The sequence below is a fragment of the Artemia franciscana genome, chromosome 6 (genome assembly GCF_032884065.1).
Source record: "Artemia franciscana chromosome 6, ASM3288406v1, whole genome shotgun sequence".
NCBI lineage: Eukaryota > Metazoa > Arthropoda > Branchiopoda > Anostraca > Artemiidae > Artemia > Artemia franciscana.
In genome coordinates, this window is record NC_088868.1 from 34,782,594 (window position 1) to 34,803,165 (window position 20,572).

The 20,572-nt window shown below is 34.8% G+C and overlaps 1 protein-coding gene across 1 annotated transcript in view; it reads left to right on the forward strand.

Moving 5' to 3' along the window:
* LOC136028350 (T-box transcription factor TBX20-like) overlaps positions 1 to 20,572 on the forward strand; it is a 78,341-nt gene that overhangs the window by 12,375 nt on the left and 45,394 nt on the right. Inside the window, exon 3 of the mRNA XM_065706137.1 lies at positions 16,106 to 16,382. Coding sequence (XP_065562209.1) covers positions 16,106 to 16,382 — 277 coding nt within the window. The remainder of the gene's footprint in view (positions 1 to 16,105; positions 16,383 to 20,572) is intronic.

The following is a 20,572-nucleotide window of genomic DNA, read 5'->3' on the forward strand; positions in this document are numbered from 1 at the left end:
CTTGTTACTTTTCTATATACTTTTAATTAAGAATAACTAGTTGATAGTTACTTTTGGTTACCCTATTTTAATCTAATTTAAACTGCTCTAATTAATAATTACTTCTCAAAGCAAATTAGTATAAATACAACTTCAGTATAATTGTCACTACTTTAATTTAAGTTACTTTAACTAGTCTAACTAATTTTTCAAAACAATAAATGTAAGCACAGTTTCAGTACATTCTTCATTACTCTTCTTTAATTGACAAGGGCGAACCAGTTTAAGCCAAAATTCAATTGCAGGATCAATTCAACCCAAATCATTTCCTGTTCAACCAGTGTTATTAATATTGATAAATTATTTTTAATTATCTTAAAACCCAAATAGCGAAATTTTGACTGGGTATATCAAAACGACTGTTGAAGCATATAAGAGCTTCCTTACATCAATTACAAGTTTAATCCATCATTTTTGACACCCGAAAGTAGATCCATAGTGTGATTTTAACTACCCCCTTCGTGTTTGCAACTACCTCGGTTAATGTTTAAGGGGGCATGAACTTGCTAGAAAGCTGCTACTGTTGAGGCATATTTATAATTAGACAAGGTTGCACAGAAGGTAGCAGATTCACTCGTAGAAGGACCAGGGAGAGGGTAGCTGCAGTAGCTTCAATTCACGGAAATGTTGGAAAGCGGGTAGGGTGGGGGGATGCAAAACACATTTTCAAAATCTATGGCTGTCAACTTTTTAGTTTCCTTCAATGGAAATACTAATGCTCGGGCCACATTACAGTCGAACTTGAATCAGAATTACGCACTACTACAGCGCCTATTACGTTCGCCGTTCGTAATTTCTTGAGTTGAACATTGTTCAACTTTTAAGCATAAATTTTTGGTCTGATCAATCAGAGTCAAGATTTAAGGCATACTTTTTAAAACTAGAAAAGATGGAAACTTAGAACAGTGGCTCTTCTCTCTGGGATATGAATCTGACAAAAGCATTCGTTGGATACAAATTACTGCTGGTACAAACTCTTTAAACTAATTTTTCGCAATTTTAATTTTTTATGTTTTAAATACAGGTGTGACAATAAAATCAAGAAAGTTGCCCTGTCATTCATGAGATTTGACCTTCTTTATCGATAGATGTGACTATGATGTGGCACGGGCATAAGAAAAAATATATCAAAGAAAGCTTTTCAGAAAAAGATACTTTTCAAAATCTAGGCAAGGCAAAAAGTGTGTATGTGGGAGGGGGGCAACACATACACACACACGCGTAAATTTGACGTCTCCTGGGCCTGGTTAGCTACCTCCTCCCGCTGGTGAAAATTAAGCAAAATTTAGCTCCAAATTCGGCAGTTATTTTAAAAGATATTGTATTATACTAATAAATTAGGTAATTTTTGTTATAAGCATAAAAAGAGCGATCACTGTCTCATACTTTCATGGTAAAACGTGGTATTTTTGTGACGAATTTTCTCAAGACGATCGCATTATCTATAATTTTTCGAGAAAAAAATAGCCTTGTTGGAAAACCGGGTTAACTAATGCGTTGAGTTGGTTAACGCTGTGTGAGAAAACTAAACTGATAGGGCTTGAATCTCAAGACCTATTGAGGAGAAATTTGAAAATCCATTTATGGAGAGACATATAACTCCGCCTTTTTTCTAAGACATGACTGACTCTGTTTTGAGAAATCAGTAATAAAAAAAAAAACATTCTACTAGCAGACTGTCTGTTTCTTTGTGCCTGAATCTTAGCTCCGAGGGAAAATTTCTTTGGTTACTCTTGAAAGGAACCAGCCCATAAATGCAGAAAAAGAAAGCTGGATCCAACTATAACTTGAACCTAAAGTCAGTTATATAGGCCCAAGGCCTTATTCAGGATTTTTCGGGGGGGGGGGGGGAGGGGGTTACAAAATAATTTTTGGGGGGGGAGGGTGTCACAAAAACGCATAAAAATTTGTTTATATTCATTTTGATACGTTTTTTATGAGTCAGACAAAGATTTCAGGGGAAAGGGGGCTCAAATCCCCTAAGCTCTCCTCTCATGGATACGGCTTTGTATAGGCCTGTACAACAGTTTTAGTGATATCGTGAATTAGTGCCCACAGTAGCTGAGAGCGATAAACTTAGAAAATCGAGGGCAAGGAGTATTTTCTTCAATTTTTCTTAATGAATAATATAAGCTTACGAACTTGTTTGACGGCTTGACGGCAAGTTTACCAAAGTTTTTGACGGCTTGACGGCAAGTTTACCAAATAATTTGACGGCTTTAGCTTCTGTTCATCGTCTTGATTTTGGTCTGAATGGTTGACAAGTAAGTGATGTGACGTATGTTACACACTTCTCGGGTGTAAGAAATTTTTATTATAAATATTATTTTCTTTAACAATATGATTGTCGGCTACTAGATTGTCAAGAATAATCCAGACTGTCAACTTCTTTTCTGTCGGTAATTCTACAATCCTAATTTATATTCTGGATTGTCAAGCAACAGTGCTTTATGCTTATTCGAATTCATGCCTTACTATGTCGACTGCATTTATAGTGCAAACTTTTGAATTGAATTTTTAGAACGAGAGGCTCTTACCTAACCTTATGGGTATTTGGGTCCTATTACTTTTATGATGTGTTGTCTTCTGAAAATTTAAAAGTAGAATACTGGGTGTATGATTTTATAAATAACCAAGTTTTAACAGAATATAGAATAACAAGTTTCTAAAGACCTAAATTCAAAGGACCTTGGAAATGGTTTATAAGCGGATCTCTTAAGTGTTTAAAGTGAGTTCCTCTTGTGCAGTACTTCACTCAGGTTCTGGTCTTGTGTTTTTTTTCTTTTTTTTAAACATGTATATAGACGTTGTAGAATAGATGAATAATTTATAGTAAAGACACTCTTCCTGTACCTTCTCCCACGTCAACCCGTAGCCCTGAACGATTCGGCTACACGCTTACCAATACCAGATGATTGTTAAAGTAAATACACGACACCAAAAAGGAGTAGAGAAGGTTTACAATAGTTCTACCATCAGTTAACCTCTTGCTGTACCTATAACTTCCTTTCATCTTCCTGATTTATGTGTGACGGTTACAAGCCATCGAGACGACTCAAATTGCTCATTTTATGTTGTTGTTTTTTTTTTGTATTTTCTTTTGGGTACCTGCCTGACTGACCGTATTTCAAACAGTAAGCTTTTTAGTGCAACAATTAAAGATATGTTAATTATTAGAGGTTGATATGTCAACAATTAGAGGTTGATATGGCTAGGACACGCTCTGCGGATGAAAGATGAGAGGTTGCTAAAGATCGTCCTTTTCGGCCAACCTCACTAGGTCCAATTGGAAAGCAGATGGTTCCCGAATTAGGTGGGAGGAGATCGTAAGCAAGGATTTAAGGCAATTATGAAGCCGAGGGTGTAAATAGGTATAGTTTACATATATAGTTGGAGCACGCGTAGTTGTGTTGGCCCCAAGCGTCTTGGTGCTGAAGTGAGTTGTTAGTTGTGATAGCAATATTAATTACTCGAAGTTAGATTCTCAACGATAATCCAGAATGTGAGAAATATTTTCGCCTTGGAACTCCCAATCCTAACAAAAATTCCAGGTTCTTACGTGCAAAGGAATTATGTCTATTCAATTATATTTCCCGTTATATTAGTTAAACTAGCAGTTTTGTCATCAGTTTACCTCTCATAGTCTTCATAACTATTGCTTGTCTTTCAAATGTTGCTGCTTTTGCTTCCTGATTAGATTTCACAAGTCGTTGATCCAACTGAAATTACAGTTTACTGGTTGAATTATTTTTTGTAATTACTATTTTCTTATTATTGATTACTGGAAGTCAAACTGTCAATGGTAGCCCAAATTATTAGGAATTTATTTTTTGGTAGTCTCGGAATCCTAATTTGGTTTCCGGATTGTCAAGTGAAAAGATATTATGTTTGTTTACTTTCATCCCCAGCTACATCGAATCGACAGTATTGCCACTAGTTAACCTCTTATAGTCTTTGTAACTTCCGTTCATTTCCTGATTTGGGTGCGAAGGGTTAACAAGTCATCGATACTACTTAAATTACACAGTTCTCAGTTGGTGGTCCTGTCGGAACGGAATTCAGAACACGCGCAATCTCTTCTAATAAATGTCACCCAAGTTCTTAGACACCACCTTTCCATCCGTTGTTTTACTTGGATTTATGAGGAGGCTTTGTCAGGTGGCAATGATCGGTGAAGATTGAAATTAAAGAATCTTTGGTGATTTGGAGAGTCCGAACCTCATACCTTCCTTGACTAGGTGTTATGTAGCAGGACGTAAATATTTTCATATCTTTCAATAAAAAATGTATTCGTAAGTTAGCGCTTACCTCAGTACTGGAATTGGCTATGATCACCTTGGCTAACGCTTTCAACATTTTCCCTTCAAAAATGCTGAAGGAATTTTGACAGTTGCAAAGAAAAGAAGTGATGAGAATGCAGATTAAGCTGAAATTCTAACAAGTTGTTGGGAATAGAAGGATAATTAAGGGAAACAGGAATAGAGGGGGGGAAAGTTTGGCTTACTACAGTTTGTAGCTGTTGTTTATTCGAAATACCAAATAAGTTCAGTTACTTTTATACATTTTTAGAATTTTATTCTAATAATCCTTAATTTTTAATGCTCTTAAGTGCTCATGTCTTTAATTTTTCGTTACTGGCTGATAAATATTCTCATTCTTAAAGATGTACCCTAAAAGTACGGACAAATAGAAATAGGCTTGCTACTTGTCCCTGTAAAAAAAGGACCCAGAAACCAAAACCACGATTTGTTATCCATTGTGGAAGATGTTCGGCCTTTATATTTACGAAACTTCAATAAAAAAAAACAAAACGTTTTCTTCAACTGAAAATAAGGAACAAAATAGAAAAAAATACAGATAAATAGAATCAGGCTTGCTACTTGTCCCTGTAGAAAAAGGACCCAGAAACAAAAACTTCGATTTAATGCCCATTGTGGAAGATATTTGGCCTGTATCCTTACTGAAAGCAAGTATAACTGAAAGCAAGTGATTAAATAGAAAAAGTACGGACAAAAAGAACTAGGCTTGCTACTTGTCCCTGTAAAAAAAAAATAAAAAAAATAGAAATCAAAACGTCGATTTGATGCGCATTCCGGAAGTTATTCGGCCTTTATCCTTGAAAAATTAAAAAAAAAGTTTTTTTCAGCTGAAAGTAAGGAACAAAATAGAAAAAGTACGGATAAATAGAATTAGGCTTGCTGATGTCCCTGTAAAAAAGGCCCAGAAACCCAGAACGTCGATTTGATGTCCATTGTAGAAGATATTTGGCTCTTATCCTTAAGAAAATTCGAAAAACATTTTTTTCAACCGAAAATAAGGAACAAAATAGAAAAAAATACAGATAAATAGAATCAGGCTTGCTACTTGTCCCTGTAGAAAAAGGACCCAGAAACAAAAACTTCGATTTAATGCCCATTGTGGAAGATATTTGGCCTGTATCCTTACTGAAAGCAAGTATAACTGAAAGCAAGTGATGAAATGGAAAAAGTACGGACGAAAAGAACTAGGCTTGCTACTAGTCCCTGTAAAAAAAAGAAAAAAAAAGATAGAAAACAAAACGTTGATTTGATGTCCATTGTAGAAGATATTCGGCTCTTATCCTTAAGAAAATTCGAAAAACGTTTTTTTCAACTGAAAATAAGGAACAAAATAGAAAAAAATACAGGTAAATAGAATCAGGCTTGCTACTTGTCCCTGTAAAAAAAGGACCCAGAAACAAAAACTTCGATTTAATGCCCATTGTGGAAGATATTTGGCCTGTATCCTTACTGAAAGCAAGTATAACTGAAAGCAAGTGATTAAATAGAAAAATTACGGACAAAAAGAACTAGGCTTGCTACTTGTCCCTGTAAAAAAAAAAAAAAAAAAAAAAAAAAAAAAAAAAAAAAATAGAAATCAAAACGTCGATTTGATGCGCATTCCGGAAGTTATTCGGCCTTTATCCTTGAAAAATCAAAAAAAAGTTCTTTTCAGCTGAAAGTAAGGAACAAAATAGAAAAAGTACGGATAAATAGAATTAGGCTTGCTGATGTCCCTGTAAAAAAGGCCCAGAAACCCAGAACGTCGATTTGATGTCCATTGTAGAAGATATTCGGCTCTTATCCTTAAGAAAATTCGAAAAACGTTTTTTCAACTGAAAATAAGGAACAAAATAGAAAAAAAATACAGATAAATAGAATCAGGCTTCCTACTTGTCCCTGTAGAAAAAGGACCCAGAAACAAAAACTTCGATTTAATGCCCATTGTGGAAGATATTTGGCCTGTATCCTTACTGAAAGTATAACTGAAAGCAAGTGATGAAATAGAAAAAGTACGGACGAAAAGAACTAGGCTTGCTACTAGTCCCTGTAAAAAAAAGAAAAAAAAAGATAGAAAACAAAACGTCGATTTGATGCGCATTCCGGATGTTATTCGGCCTTTATCCTTAAAAATTAAAGAAAAAGGTTTTTTTCAGCTGAAAGTAAGGAACAAATTAGAAAAAGTACAGATAAATAGAATTAGGCTTGCTGCTTGTCCCTGTAAAAAAGGCCCAGAAACCAGAACGTCGATTTGATGCCCATTGTAGAAGATATTCGGCTCTTAAGAAAATTCGAAAAACTTTTTTTTCAACTGAAATAAGGAACAAAATAGAAAAAATACAGATAAATAGAATCAGGCTTACTACTTGTGCCTGTAAAAAAAGGACCCAGAAACAAGAACTTCGATTTAATACCCATTGTGGAAGATATTTGGCCTGTATCCATGAGAAAATCAAATAATTTCTATTCAACCGAAAGTAAGAATCAAAATAGAGAAAATACAGATAAATAGAATTAGGCTTGCTACTTGTCCCTGTAAAAAAAAAGACCCAGAAAACCAAAACATCGATTTGATGCTCATTGTGGAAGATGTTCGGCCTTTATCCTTAAGAAAATTCATTAAAAAAAAGTCCTCATTAACTGAAAGCAAGTGATGAAATAGAAAAAGTACGGAGAAAAAGAACTAGCCTTGCTACTTGTCCCTATAAAAAAAAAAAATAAAAAAAAAAATAAAATAAAATAAATCAAAACGTCGATTTGATGCGCATTCCGGAAGTTATTCGGCCTTTATCCTTAAGAAAATCCGAAAAAAAGAGTTTTTCAGGTGAAAGTAAGGAACACAATTAAAAATAAAAATGCACAGTGGTTCTGGAAGATGTTTAGCCTTAATCCTTAAAAAAACAATAAAAACAAGTATTTTTTCAACTGAAAGTATGGAACAAAATTAAGACTTGCACAGAAATTTTTACGTAATTGAGGAGAATTGCCCTCTGTTCAATACCCCACTCTTTACGCTAAAATTTTCTTATAACTTTTTAAAAAGGCTTATTATTATAATTTAACGGTCACTCTGCTTCAAGAGTCGGTCTTAAATAATTAGAAAGTCAAATAATTAAAAAGTCAAACCTTAGCACAAAGAGTGAGGCATTGAGGAGGGTGGAACCCCTTAATTACGCAATAATTTCCACACCCTCCTCAATGTTTCATGCTAAAGTTTGACTTTTGTTCCAGTTATTTAAGAATGACTTTTATTTTCTTAAAATTGACATACTAAAATTATCTGGTGTAATGTTTTTTAAAGTAGGTCACAACTTTAGGAAAATTCGTTTGCAGCCTTAATTTTAGGAAAAAAACATTTCTTATTTATGAATGATTTCATATGCATATCTTATCAAATCATTTCTTATGAATATTTGAAAAGTCACATTACAATTAACTCGATTTTTGATAGTACTGAATAATTTATCGGTATAAATATACAAAATATTTACAGTGTAAAATAAAACGAAATTAAAAATTCATGAAAAAACTGTCTTTCTTTTCATCGATTGTACTATGTTTGGTGATAGTATAAATAGGATAATAAATACAGCGCAACTGTCCTAACTTAAAAACACCGGCATACTGGAGGATTGGGTTCAGAGGCACCAATTGGGAGTGGGGGTAAGGGAGTAAATTATCCCTAATACATATTTTCAAAATTTCATTTTTGTGTGGTTTTATTGAAAAATATTACTCCCATCCGCTTAGGTTAATTTTTCTTTGTGCCTTTATTTTAAAAGAAATAAGATGTTCTTTGCCTTTAGATTTTCTTTAATCGGGGCCCCTGGCTGGGCTCTGATTTCTCCTTTGCGGAAATGGCAGTGAAGAGCTGTCAATTAAAGTACGAGAGATAAAGTGTCTTCGATAAATTTTTGTGTTTTCTTATCTTTTGGGACAATTATGTCAATTAGTGTTTTTGAAATCCAAAATATTATTGCCCAGCGGTTTATTTAGTACAATAGGACTTTACAATGGCCTTGTCAAAGCTTTTAAAGAATTAAGTTTTTTCTTGACAGAATTCTTGGTGCTTACACTTTGGAACTGCTTTATGTCACTTCAAGTAAGATTCAAACTATTTTTCTTTGGAGATTCGTGTCAAGAGTCCAAATTGAATTTTGTGATTTTCAAATAAACAATCTTATTGTTTTATAAGCGAATGTTTACAACTCTTAAGTTTCGCCTTCATCGATCCTTTGTGAGATTATGTCAAATACACAATTTACTCTTAAATTTCACGTCGTTTTTTTTTTATATTTTAGATTATCCCTACTGTCGCAGCAACATTTCTAAGTGGGAACTGGGAAGTAAGATATAAATTTATGTGATACTATTAGTTGGCTGGGCTGATTGCTCAGGATCAGCATGAGGAACATTACAAATTATAGGGCATTGTGGGATAGTTCTTATATAAATTTATTTATAAGATGTAGATTTATCAACTGTTTTATTATTTTGTTTATTGCAATGACCAGGTAACTTTCTGTTCTAGGCTTACCGGCAAAAATGAAGAAGGGGGGGAGATCTTCAATTAAAAATATGAACATGGGGACCTGAAATATCATTCTTACGTTTCAGGCCCCTTCTTAGGAAATCTTGTATGCAGGTTCTAGGTGTTTACCACCCAGAAAATACCCACTCCCCATAGAATACCCCTCGGAAAATACTCCTCGTAGATAATCCCCCCTTGGAAAATATTCCCCTCCCTCGTGGAAAATACCTCTTCCCCCGGGAAATTACCCCCAGAAAATAGAAATGTTAAGTCAGCAGACCAACTGATCATAAATAAGTATTAAGAAATTATCTAAAAACTGATGATTTTTTTAACACAACATATTTCCTTTTTCTATATTCTCCTTTGCTGAAAAAAGATCCCTTCTTCAAAATAAATTCATTCTCATAAGGTCCTCAGTCCTTTCTGATATTAAATAAAAAAACAAGATTTTTTTAAACTGAAAGTAAGGAGCGACATTAAAACTTGAAACGTACAAAAATATTCCGTATATAAAAGGGGCTATCCCCTCCTCAACGTCCCGCTCTTTACAAGTTTTTCAATGTTTTAAAAAATAGAGTTGTGAGAAAGAGTCATACTTTAGCGTAAAGAACGAGGCGTTGAGGAGGGGACAGCCCCTTTCATTTATAGAATAATTTCTCTTCGTTTTAAGTTTTAATGTCGCTCCTTGCTTTCAGTTAAAAAGACTTGTTTTTATTTAATTTCTGAACGTTTTTTTAATGCAGGTTTTGATTTTGGCTCACCGTACATGAATAATTAAAACGAAATTTGCATATTAAGTTTACTTTTGGCTAAATGGCCTACTCAAAATTTTGATCGCAGTATTTTGAGAAAAATGGGTGGGGAAGGGGGCCTAGCTGCTGTCCAGTTTTTTTGCTCTTAAATAGGGAACTAGAACTTTTAATTTTATTTACAATCGCTTTTATTAGTAATAAATATACGTAACTTACTAACTAACTTATGTAACGAGCTTTTCTATATTTGTATATTCTGATTACGTATATGAGGGTGTTCATCCCCTCGTCAATACCTCACTCTTTACGATAAAGTTCAAATTTTGTTCCAATTCTTTAAGAACGACCCCTAAATCACAAAGGCTTTAATTAGAATAAATTGCTCTTATCAAAGTACTAAAACAACTCCCTCATATGTACATTAATTTCAGTTCATTTTAAGTTTTGATGTTGTTTCTTATTTTCAGTTCAAGAAAATTGTTTTTTTTTTTAGTTTTTTAAATAATGTTGAGAAATCCGTCACCCCCTTCATTGAAAATCACGCATCCGTGATCTTTCTTCTGGCAAAAAAAAAAATACAAAATTCTACACTTTTGCAGAAAGGAGCTTTAAACCTCTTCAATAAGGTTCTCTGACACGGTGAATCTGATGGTTTGATTTTCATTAAGATACTATGACATTTAGGAGGTGTTTTCCCTGTTCTCGAAAAAAGTCAAATTTTCACGGGCTCGTAACTTTTGATGGGTTAGACTAAAATTGTTGAAACTTATATATTTGAAATCAGCATAAAAGTCCAACTCTTTTTATATATCTATTGGTATGAAATTTCCGTTTTTTAGAGTGTCGGTTACTATTGAGCAGGGTCGCTCCTTACTTACAGTTTGTTACCGCGAACTGCTTGAGTAAAACTTTCACACCGTCTTTTTTTTCTTTATTTTTATACAAATACCATAAGGGAGGGTAAGAAGTGGACTATGTTGCTAGAGTCAGAAGAACAACAGAATAGCTGAGGTGCATGGACAACTGAACAAAAGTTTTCAGGAGCGATTCCATTTTCTAAAGCCTACTCTTTTGAGGAATAGCACCCATTTTTTTATTGAACTCTGCCGTATCATCAGAATCATTCTAGTAAATGTTCTGGCTTATGAAATCAACAACGAATCCTGTATTCCGGAGCCAGCATACTAATAACAACTCACTGCATCACCGAGGTCTACACAGCTACGCGCGGTCTTCCTCCTTCCGATTTTTTCAAACCCTCCTAGGAAATTCCCAGCACACTATTGGACAAGGTTTATGGTCTAAAATAGACGTTGGCTATGAAAGTCTTTCCAAAAAATTAAAAATATTTTTCGAGAAAGGCTTTAATCCTCTAGAAATCAAATACATCTTGGTCGCAGGATTCATCTTCAGGCTGAGATACAGCAAAAAATAACAAAAAGGGCATCTAATTAAACTCAGATTTTCTGACAAAATCAAAGTTTGTGATCCAATCCCATCAACGCATCAAAAACTGTTCACAGCACGTTTTTAGGGGACGTTTTTTGGTTGGACGTTTTGGTTTGGACGTTTTTTGGCACGTAAATTGGTTGTGCGAATGCTTCTTGCTGTAGAATAATACAGCAAGCAATTCTTTTCCAGGTTACAGTGTAAGAAACATAGATTAAACATTATGCGAACTATAGATTAAATACAAACCAGTCGGCAAAATTGACAAGAAAGACAACAAACCTTCCTACCCTCGCCCTAGACATGTTGAATTGGAGTATACAAAGGACTGGCATGTAAACAACCAGTGGCATCGCTTAGGGGGGGGGGGGCAAGAAGTTAGAAGCCAAAAATTTGGAGAAAAATAATTGGGTAGCTTTGAAACTATAGCTTGTTTTAAGCTTAAACTTTGTTTTATACTTAAAGCAGATATTCCTTTTTATTAATCGATCCTCATTTTTAATATTTGACAAACGCAATAAAAAGAGGGATCCATTACAGTTCCTACTAGGTTCCAAATTAATATTTATTTTAATTCAGTTATTTAATTATTATTTGATAATTAATTATTAACATATTAATATTGCTAATTGTTAATATATTAATTAATATATTAATATTTAGCTCTTTACGCTAAAGTTTGACTCTTTCTCTTAACTCTATTTTTAAAACAGTAAGAAACTTTAGCGTAAAGAGCGGGGCGCTGAGGAGGAAAAGTCCCTTTCATATACGGAGTAATTTCTGCTCATTTAAGTTTTAATGTTGCTCCTTACTTTCATTTAAAAAAAAACTTGTTTTTTTTTTATTTAATTTATGGACTTTTTGAATTAATGCATGTTTTGATCTTGGCTCTCCGCACATAAATAATTAAAACGAAATTTGCATATTAATTAATTGCAATTAATCGGAAGATTTGAGAAAAAAGGAGCGAGGGAGGAGGCCTAGTTGCCCTTCAATTTTTAAATTACTTAAAAAAGCAACTAGAACGTTTAATTTTTTACAAACGTTTTTATTGGTAAAATATATACGTAACTTACGAGTTAATTTACGTAACGAACTTCTATATTCGTATGTTTCTATTGCGTGTATGAGGGGGTTCAACCCTCGTCGATACCTCGCTCTTTACCCTAAAGCTTAAATTTTGTCCCAATTCCTTAAGAATGAGCTCTGAATCACAAAGGCCGTAGAATAAATAGTTGAAATTACTAAAAATACTTTAGCGTGAAGAGTGAGGTATAACGAGGAGGTAAGCCCCTCATATGCGTAATATTTTTTGTTCGTTTTAAGTTTTAATGCTGCTCCTTACTTTCAGTAGAAAAAAACTTTTCATATTTATTTTTTCATTGTTTTTTTTCAAATAATGCTAGAAAATCCTGCGCCCCCTTCATTGAAATTCTCTTCCCCCATGACAAGTTTCTCCATGCAAATATCCTCCCACGTAGCCCCCCCTCAAATCTCCCCCCTAAACAAAAAGTCCCCCTTAAAACGTCTGTACACTTCCCAGTAACCATTACTATATGTAAACACAGGTCAAAGTTTGTAACTTGCAGTCCCTCCCACAGGGACTGCGGGGGAGTAAGTCGTCCCTAAAGACATAATTATTAGGTTTTTGACTATGGTGAATAAATTGGCTATATCAGAATTTTGATTCGGTGACTTTTGGGAAAAAATGAGCGTGGGAGGGGGCCTAGGTGCCCTCCAATTTTTTTGGTCACTTAAAAAGGGGACTAGAACTTTTAATTTCCGTTAGAATGAGACCTCTCGCGAGATTCTGGGACCACTCAGTCGATACGATCACCCCTGAGAAAGAAAACGACAAAAAACAAATAAACACGCATCCGTGATCTGTCTTCTGGCAAAAAATACGAAATTCCACATTTTCGTAGATAGGAGCTTCTACAATAAGGTTCTCTGATACGCTGAATCTGATGGTGTAATTTTCGTTAAGATTGTATGACTTTTAGGGGGTGTTTCCCCCTGTTTTCTAAAATGAGGCAAATTTTCTCAGGCTCGTAACTTTTGATGGGTATTACTGATCTTGATGAAACTTATATATTTAAAATCAACATTAAAATACGATTATTTTGATGTAACTATTGGTATCAAAATTCCATTTTTTAGAGTTTCGGATACTATTGAGCTGGGTCGCTCCTTAATGGACTGGGGTGGGAGAGAATCCTGCTCAACCTGTGTTAGCCTCAGGTGACTTGGTAACGCAGTGAGGTGCAAAGTTGAGCTAGAAGGGAGTGCAAGTAATGAGACCAATTAATAAGTAATGAAGTGGGGGGGGGCAAATTTTATTTGCCAAATTTTATTATTGGGGCAAAGCTTTTAATTGTTTTAAAAAGTAGAATTGTGGCAAAGAGTCAAACTTTAGCGTAAAGAGTGAGGTATTGCGGAGGGGACAACCCATTTTATATACGGAGTAATTTCTGTTCGTTTTAAGTTTTGATGTCGCTCTTTACTTTCAGTTAAAAAAACTAGTTTTTTTTCATTTAATTTCTGAACGTTTTTGAATTAATGCAAGTTTGATTTTGGCTCTCCACACATAAATTATTAAAATGAAATTTGTATATTAATTCTTTTTTTGGCTAAATGGCTTTCTCTTAGTTTTGATCAGACGATTTTGAGAAATAAGGGATGGGGAAGGAGGCCTAGTTGCCCTCCAATTTCTCGGTTACTTAAAAATCCAACTAGAACTTTTAATTTTTATTAGTAAAAAATATTCGTAACTTAATAATTAACTTACGTACAGGCCCGTACGCAGGAATTTTTTCGGGGGGGGGCAAAACCTTCGACACAGCAGATATAAAGTATCACTTTTTTATTTAGTAATGCAAAAAGCAGGTATATCGGAAAATACAGATCCTGTAGTATTGTAGCGGATGGGGGGGAAGAAGACTGAAGCCTCAACAGTATGTTTTAGGCTCAGGTTATGTTCATAGCGATTTAGAACCAGTGATTAATCTATTATATCCCACTGAAAGGGAAATTTTAGGGTTAACAGTGCAATATGGATTCTGTGGGGGGTAGTTCTTTTATTGCAAAAACGTAGATTTTGATGAAAAATGATAGTTTCCAAAATTGATCCATTAAAAGCTGTACTTTATCCTGAAAGGGGGGGGGGATAAACGCCCTAGTATATAGGATAATTCTATTTTGCTGTGGAAAGCAAACTCTCTTTACAAAAAAAAATAACAGCACAATTGCTAATTACTTCAAAGAGGGTAAAAAGTTAGACAGAAAATGGGTTAATAATTGGGCAGTGACTTGACCGGATAATGGCATGCTGTAAAATCCCCCAAAAAAGGCTTCACACATGTATCTAGATTCTTAATAAATGTCCTACTTTTGCCAGAAATCCCAAGAAACCATGGGGAAATTAAACATTTCACAAAGTTTCGGGGGGGGGGGCGGGCCCGAAGGCCCCCACCCTGCGTACGTGCCAGCTTACGTAACACACTTTTATATTCTTATATTTTTATTATGTATACGAGGGGGTTTGTACCCTCGTCAATACCTCGCTCTTTACACTAAATCGTAAGTTTTGTCCCAATTCTTTAAGAATGACCCCTGAATTAGAAAGGCCGTAGAATAAATAGTTGAAATTACTAAAAACACTTTAGCGTAAAGAGCAAGGTATTTATCTCCTCCTAAATACCTTGCTCTTTATGCTAAAGTATTTTTAGAACCCCTCATATGCGTAATAATCTCTGTTCGTTTTACGTTTCAATGCTACTACTTACTTTCAATTGAAAAAACGTTTTCATGTTTATTTTTTCTTTGTTTTTTTATAGTTATGTTAGAAAATCCAGCGCCCTTTTCATTGAATTTTTCTTCCCCCATGACATATTCCTCGACGGAAAGATCCTCCCGTAGCCCCTTCCCCTCAACCCCACCCCCCAAACCAAAAAAAGCACCCTAAAAACGTCTATACACTTCCCAATAACCATTACTGTATGTAAACACTGGTCAAAGTTTGTAACTTGCAGCCCCTCCCCCAGGGATTATGGGGGAGTAAGTCGTTCCTAAAGACATAGTTATTATGGTTTTCGACTATGTGCAACACAATGGCTATCTCAAAATTTTGATGCGTTGACTTTGGGAAAAAATGAGCGTAGGAGGGGGCCTAGGTGCCCTCCAATTTTTTTGGTCACTTAAAAAGGGCACTAGGAATTTTCATTTCCGTTAGAATGAGCCCTCTTGCGACATTCTAGGACCACTTGGTCGATACGATGACCCCTGGGAAAAAAAACTAACAAACAAATAAACACGCACCCCTGATTTGTCTTCTGGCAAAAAATACGAAAACCTACATTTTTGTAGACAGGAGCTTGAAATTTTTGTTATAGGGTTCTCTGATACGCTGAATGCGATGGTGTGATTTTCGTTAAGATTCTATGACTTTTAGGGGATGTTTCCCCCTATTTTCCAAAATAAGGCAAATTTTCTCATGCTCGTAACTTTTGATGACAAAGATTAAATTTGATGAAACTTATATATTAATCAGCATGAAAATCTGATTCTTTTGATGTATCTTTTAGCATCTAAATTCCGTTTTTTAGAGTTTCGTTTACTATTGAGCCGGGTCGCTCCTTACTACAGTTCGTTACCACAAACTGTTTGACAAGGGTCATAACGACGAGTCATATTCTATTTGGCACTCGTATATATTAAATGTCGCATATCAATTTATAAAGAAATTGGAGAGACAGATCTATAATGAATTAGTGATATTATATTCTAAATGAGCTATTCAGAACCAAGGGTCACAGAGTCACTGTATTAAATTATTTTAGATTAGCACATTCTCTAAATTAATATAAAATAAATATCAAAAAACATTTCGCCAACAATTCTTAAATAATTTTTTATAAGCTAACTCTATTAATCCACAGTAAGAAATACAGCGTTTGAACGAGATGAAATGTTTGTCATGGTCCAATGAAATATCATGGATCAATCATTCACCTAAGCAGTCTCCTATTTTATAGACGTATGTTCCCGACTGTAAGAGTGGCTTTCACCGGCCCTTTAAGAGCAGATGTCAAATATACAGTGATACTTGACGTGGCACCCGTAGACAGTAAGCGCTACAGATATGCCTACCATAGATCGTCCTGGCTTGTTGCTGGTAAGGCTGACCCTCCTGCACCCCAAAGACTGTATTCTCATCCTGACTGCCCCATGACTGGGGATCAGCTGAGGAAGCAGATTATCTCGTTTGAGAAAGTGAAGCTTACAAATAATGATATGGACAAACATGGTCAGGTTAGTAAAATTATTTGTGCACATCTTACTCTTACTAAAAACCTTACTAAAAACTCCCTGCAGGAACGAGCCACCTTAGGCCAATGCTGCTGCATACAGTGCTCCTCTACCCCAACCTGTTCAAACCTTCACAGTTTTATACCCCGTTGAAACTTCAATTTCCTTTTAATCCCTCCTTATGACCTTACTCTTACTACTACCCTACTAAAAACTCCCTGCAGGAACGAGCCACCTTAGGCCAATTATGCTGCGCACAGTGCTCCTCTACCCCAGCCTGTTCAAACCTTCACAGTTCTATACCCCCTTAAAACTCCAATTTCCCTTTAATCCCTCCTTATGATCTCTTTCCATTCAACCCCGGGATCATCGTTTTAGACTGTGGTGGATTTTTCCACGCATCTTTCAGACAGGTAAAAGTGAAATTTCATGGATCCCTTCGATGCCCTAAATGGTGTTTTATATAGGGACTCAATTACTTCGATCTCAAGGAGCAATGCAGGAATTTCTTTGTGCATTTCTGTGGATGTCCATAGCATTTTAGCTATTGGAGTAGAAAATTATCCTATTAAATTTGTTTGAACACATGGCACTGGCACTCAGTGCCAGTGCCATGTGAAAAAGATATTCTACTTTAATGAAAAACACACTTCTGTTAGACTTTTGGTCAAAGTTGTCACTAGGATGTTCTGGAATCAAATCCAGATACGGTTTATTGAAACTGTTCTATGTTAGAACTCTTAGAATATCGTTGTTTTCCTAGAACTTTTCGGAAAAGCCAGAAACTATGTAGGGTATTGTCATAAAGTCTCCTATAAAATGTTTGCTGGAGATGCAAATTTTTGCTTTCAGAGATCAGATATTCAATATTTTTCTAGTCATTTGTTGTTATTTTTTTTTCCTTGTGGCGTTTGTAGCTAGTAAAAAGTGATGTAAAATTAAAATAAATTAAAATTCCGACTACTAAAACACGAAAATTCAGTAGTCGCATATCTTTTTTTTTCAATTTGAAATTACAGGCTTAACAAATGTACGCAGGAATTTTTACTCAAAGAAGAGGATCACAGCCCCGCCAAAAAGATGAATGTTCCTGATCTGCATGTCGGTTGTACTGAACTGTAATTGTTCCAAATCAATCCATTGAAAGGAGGCTGGGCCTCCATAGTATAGTTCTATTTTTCTTTAGGACTGAACGTTAGAGTTAGTAATTCTTACAGAAGGATCAAAATTGAAGATATCCCGTTTTTGTTCTACTTTCAGGGAATGTTTCTCATCCTTTTTTACATATTACAGATTTTTTTATATTAAGTAGCTATACAGTTCAAAAGATGGGCTTGAATGTTCCCCAAACGGCCGTTTTGTCATATAAACAAATATAAACGTAAAGGAGAAAAATATTGTATTCTCTATATTTCTGTATTCTCTATATTTAGCATTAACAAAAACTACACTATTAGATTATTGAAATGCATTGAAAATAAACAATATTGTTGCTTACAAACGATAATATTTGCTTGTAAGCTTATCAACCACCCTTTCATTTTAGAGGGCCTAGTTCTTAGATAAAAGATTACCATATGCACCAGACATTTTTAAATGGTACGTGTCTCCAGAAGCCTCGTTTTAAATAGTGGTAATCTGGGGTGCCAATTAGGGGGCAGGAGGGAATTTAAAAAAAATTAAAAATGCTTTGTTTTGTGGTTTCTTTTAAAATTTCCGAAAAACATTCTTTCCGAAAAACATTCTTCTTCCTCTATGGATTTGAAAAACACAATTTTGTATGTAAAAAAAAAATGTCCCTCGTCTGCACTTTCATGAATTGGTGGCACAGAAAGCCGTACACAAAATCTGGGTCGTATCCAGGATTTTTTTCCCAGGTAGGAGGGGTTACAAAAGGATTTCTTTCGGGGGATACAAAAAATAGCTTTGAAAACCTATCAAAAATTCGTTTACATTCATTTTTGTTACAATTTTACGAGTCAGACAAAATTTCGTGAAGGGGGCTCAAACCCCCTAACCCCTTCTCCCTGGATACAGCCTTGCATGACATTACTTATATAGAAGATAATCAACTTTAAGTGGTATCTCACACTTATTAAAGCTTGCCATAATTTATAAATTCGTTTTCCAGATAACACTATTTTCCTACCTATCGAAGCAATCGATGCAGAAACATGTCTTTTTTTATCAGGTAGAAACTCTAAGGTTTGACAGGTCCAACGACACGCGCTCAGTTATGCACATCGTGAGGGCTAAGAAGTATGTTCCACCCCCTGTGTGACTGCCATTGTTTGCGCTAAGAGGACCGTAACCACTGAGCCCCCCTTGTCTGTCTACTCAATAACGAGACTTCAAAGATGTGGAAAAATAGGGGGATTGGCATGAAATCATACTGTCAAGTCCATTTTGGTGTGATGCCAGTTGTGGAAGCTATTGTGTGTGAAAGGAGACCGATTGATGTGATTGAGAGAAAATGACTTTTCGGCCCAGTCTTTTGGACATGTATTAATACGGGTGTTCAGAAAGAGGGTGGTTAATATTGTTATATTTATTATTTAGTTCATTTAACTTTAGAACGCTAGGACGATAAATGTTAAAGATGTACATTTTGGAGGAAAAAGTTGTTAATTTGAATTGATAATTAACGTGTTGGTAAGAAAGGAGGGGGATACTTTATTCAGATATTCATTATCTGAACTCTCTGAATCTTTCATTTTAAAAGCATTTTTTTTGTACTTATCGGTTATATAATAGACACTATAAAATTTCGACAGAAGAAAGTGGTCAAGTAACTTCTTTATACTGTCGATCATTTGGATGGCAAAGATCAGATGGAATAATAACCAATTAGTTTACTTTGACTAGTGATAGAAAATAGTGTCTCACCAAGGATGTTCAAGTTAAGATTTGGGATTTGCCAGGGACCGAAGGAGAGGTAATTATGTTTCTCCAGAATAAGGGGTTATTCCCAAAACAAAACAAAAATGTGGCTATGTATTTGCACATTAGCGGGGTGGGGGTAAAGCATAGCATATATTAAATACAGCAATGGCTAGTTTACATATTTAATATATGCTATGCTTCGCCCTCCCCCTAATGTGCAAATATATAGCCCAAATTTGTTTCTAATATATTATATATTCATCATATTTTGTTTCATTTCATTAGCATTAATCAAACTTCACTTCCCGCGTGTCTATTATATAACCGATAAGTACAGTTTTTTTTTGTATACAGCCAAGGATTTTTAATAATACTCTGTAATTGGCTACATTTCAAAATAGCTCAAATAAATTCAACTTCAGCGCTGGCTCTAATTAGCTCGTGAATTAGCAAAGTCTGTATATCAATGAATTTGGTATTAGCTAGATATGAGTGTTGGCTAATGTTCAATGACTAGGTATTTATTTTATATAGTTTACCCGGGGTAGGAGAGGAGCCCCCTCCCGTCCCTCTCTCCTAGAAACATTGGAAAAAGTGACCTAAAAATAGGCTTTCCATTTCACGACTATCGGTGGCAAGGACCAAACCTCAATAAAATTAAGTATAATGCCAAACTCGGATGAAGCTCCTAAGACTACCGTATAAAATTCTACTATACAGTATTTTTAGCTGCAAAGACTAAAATGAAATTTATGATTTTCTTTTAAAATTCTAATTAAATGGTACGAACTTTCTAGTCTTATCTATTTTGAGCTTATTTTGTATTTTCTTTTCCTATTTGTATTACGTTAGGGTGATATGTGGTATTGAGTTTGTCATTAACAGTCTTTCGACGATGATTCTGTTCGTTTAAAACATTTTCTATAGTGATTGCTGAAGTAATAACTATCTACAATTAGGGCCATCTCCAAGGAGAGAAGGCAAACCTATTTGAATACCCCCCTCCCTCCTCTCGGCCTGGAATTTAAACCGACTGGTACAAAGTAATAAAAACTTTTCTTTTTTTGTAACCTCCCCCCTTCCCAAACAAAAATAATACCCCCCCTAATTAATATGCATATATATATATATATATATATATATATATATATATATATATATATATATATATATATATATATATATATATATATATATATATATATATATATATATATATATATATATATATTCACCTATGCTTTAACTGACAAACCCTTGGTTTTCTGCTTTCACAGGGTACTCGGAATGAGTCTGTAAAGCTCGATTTA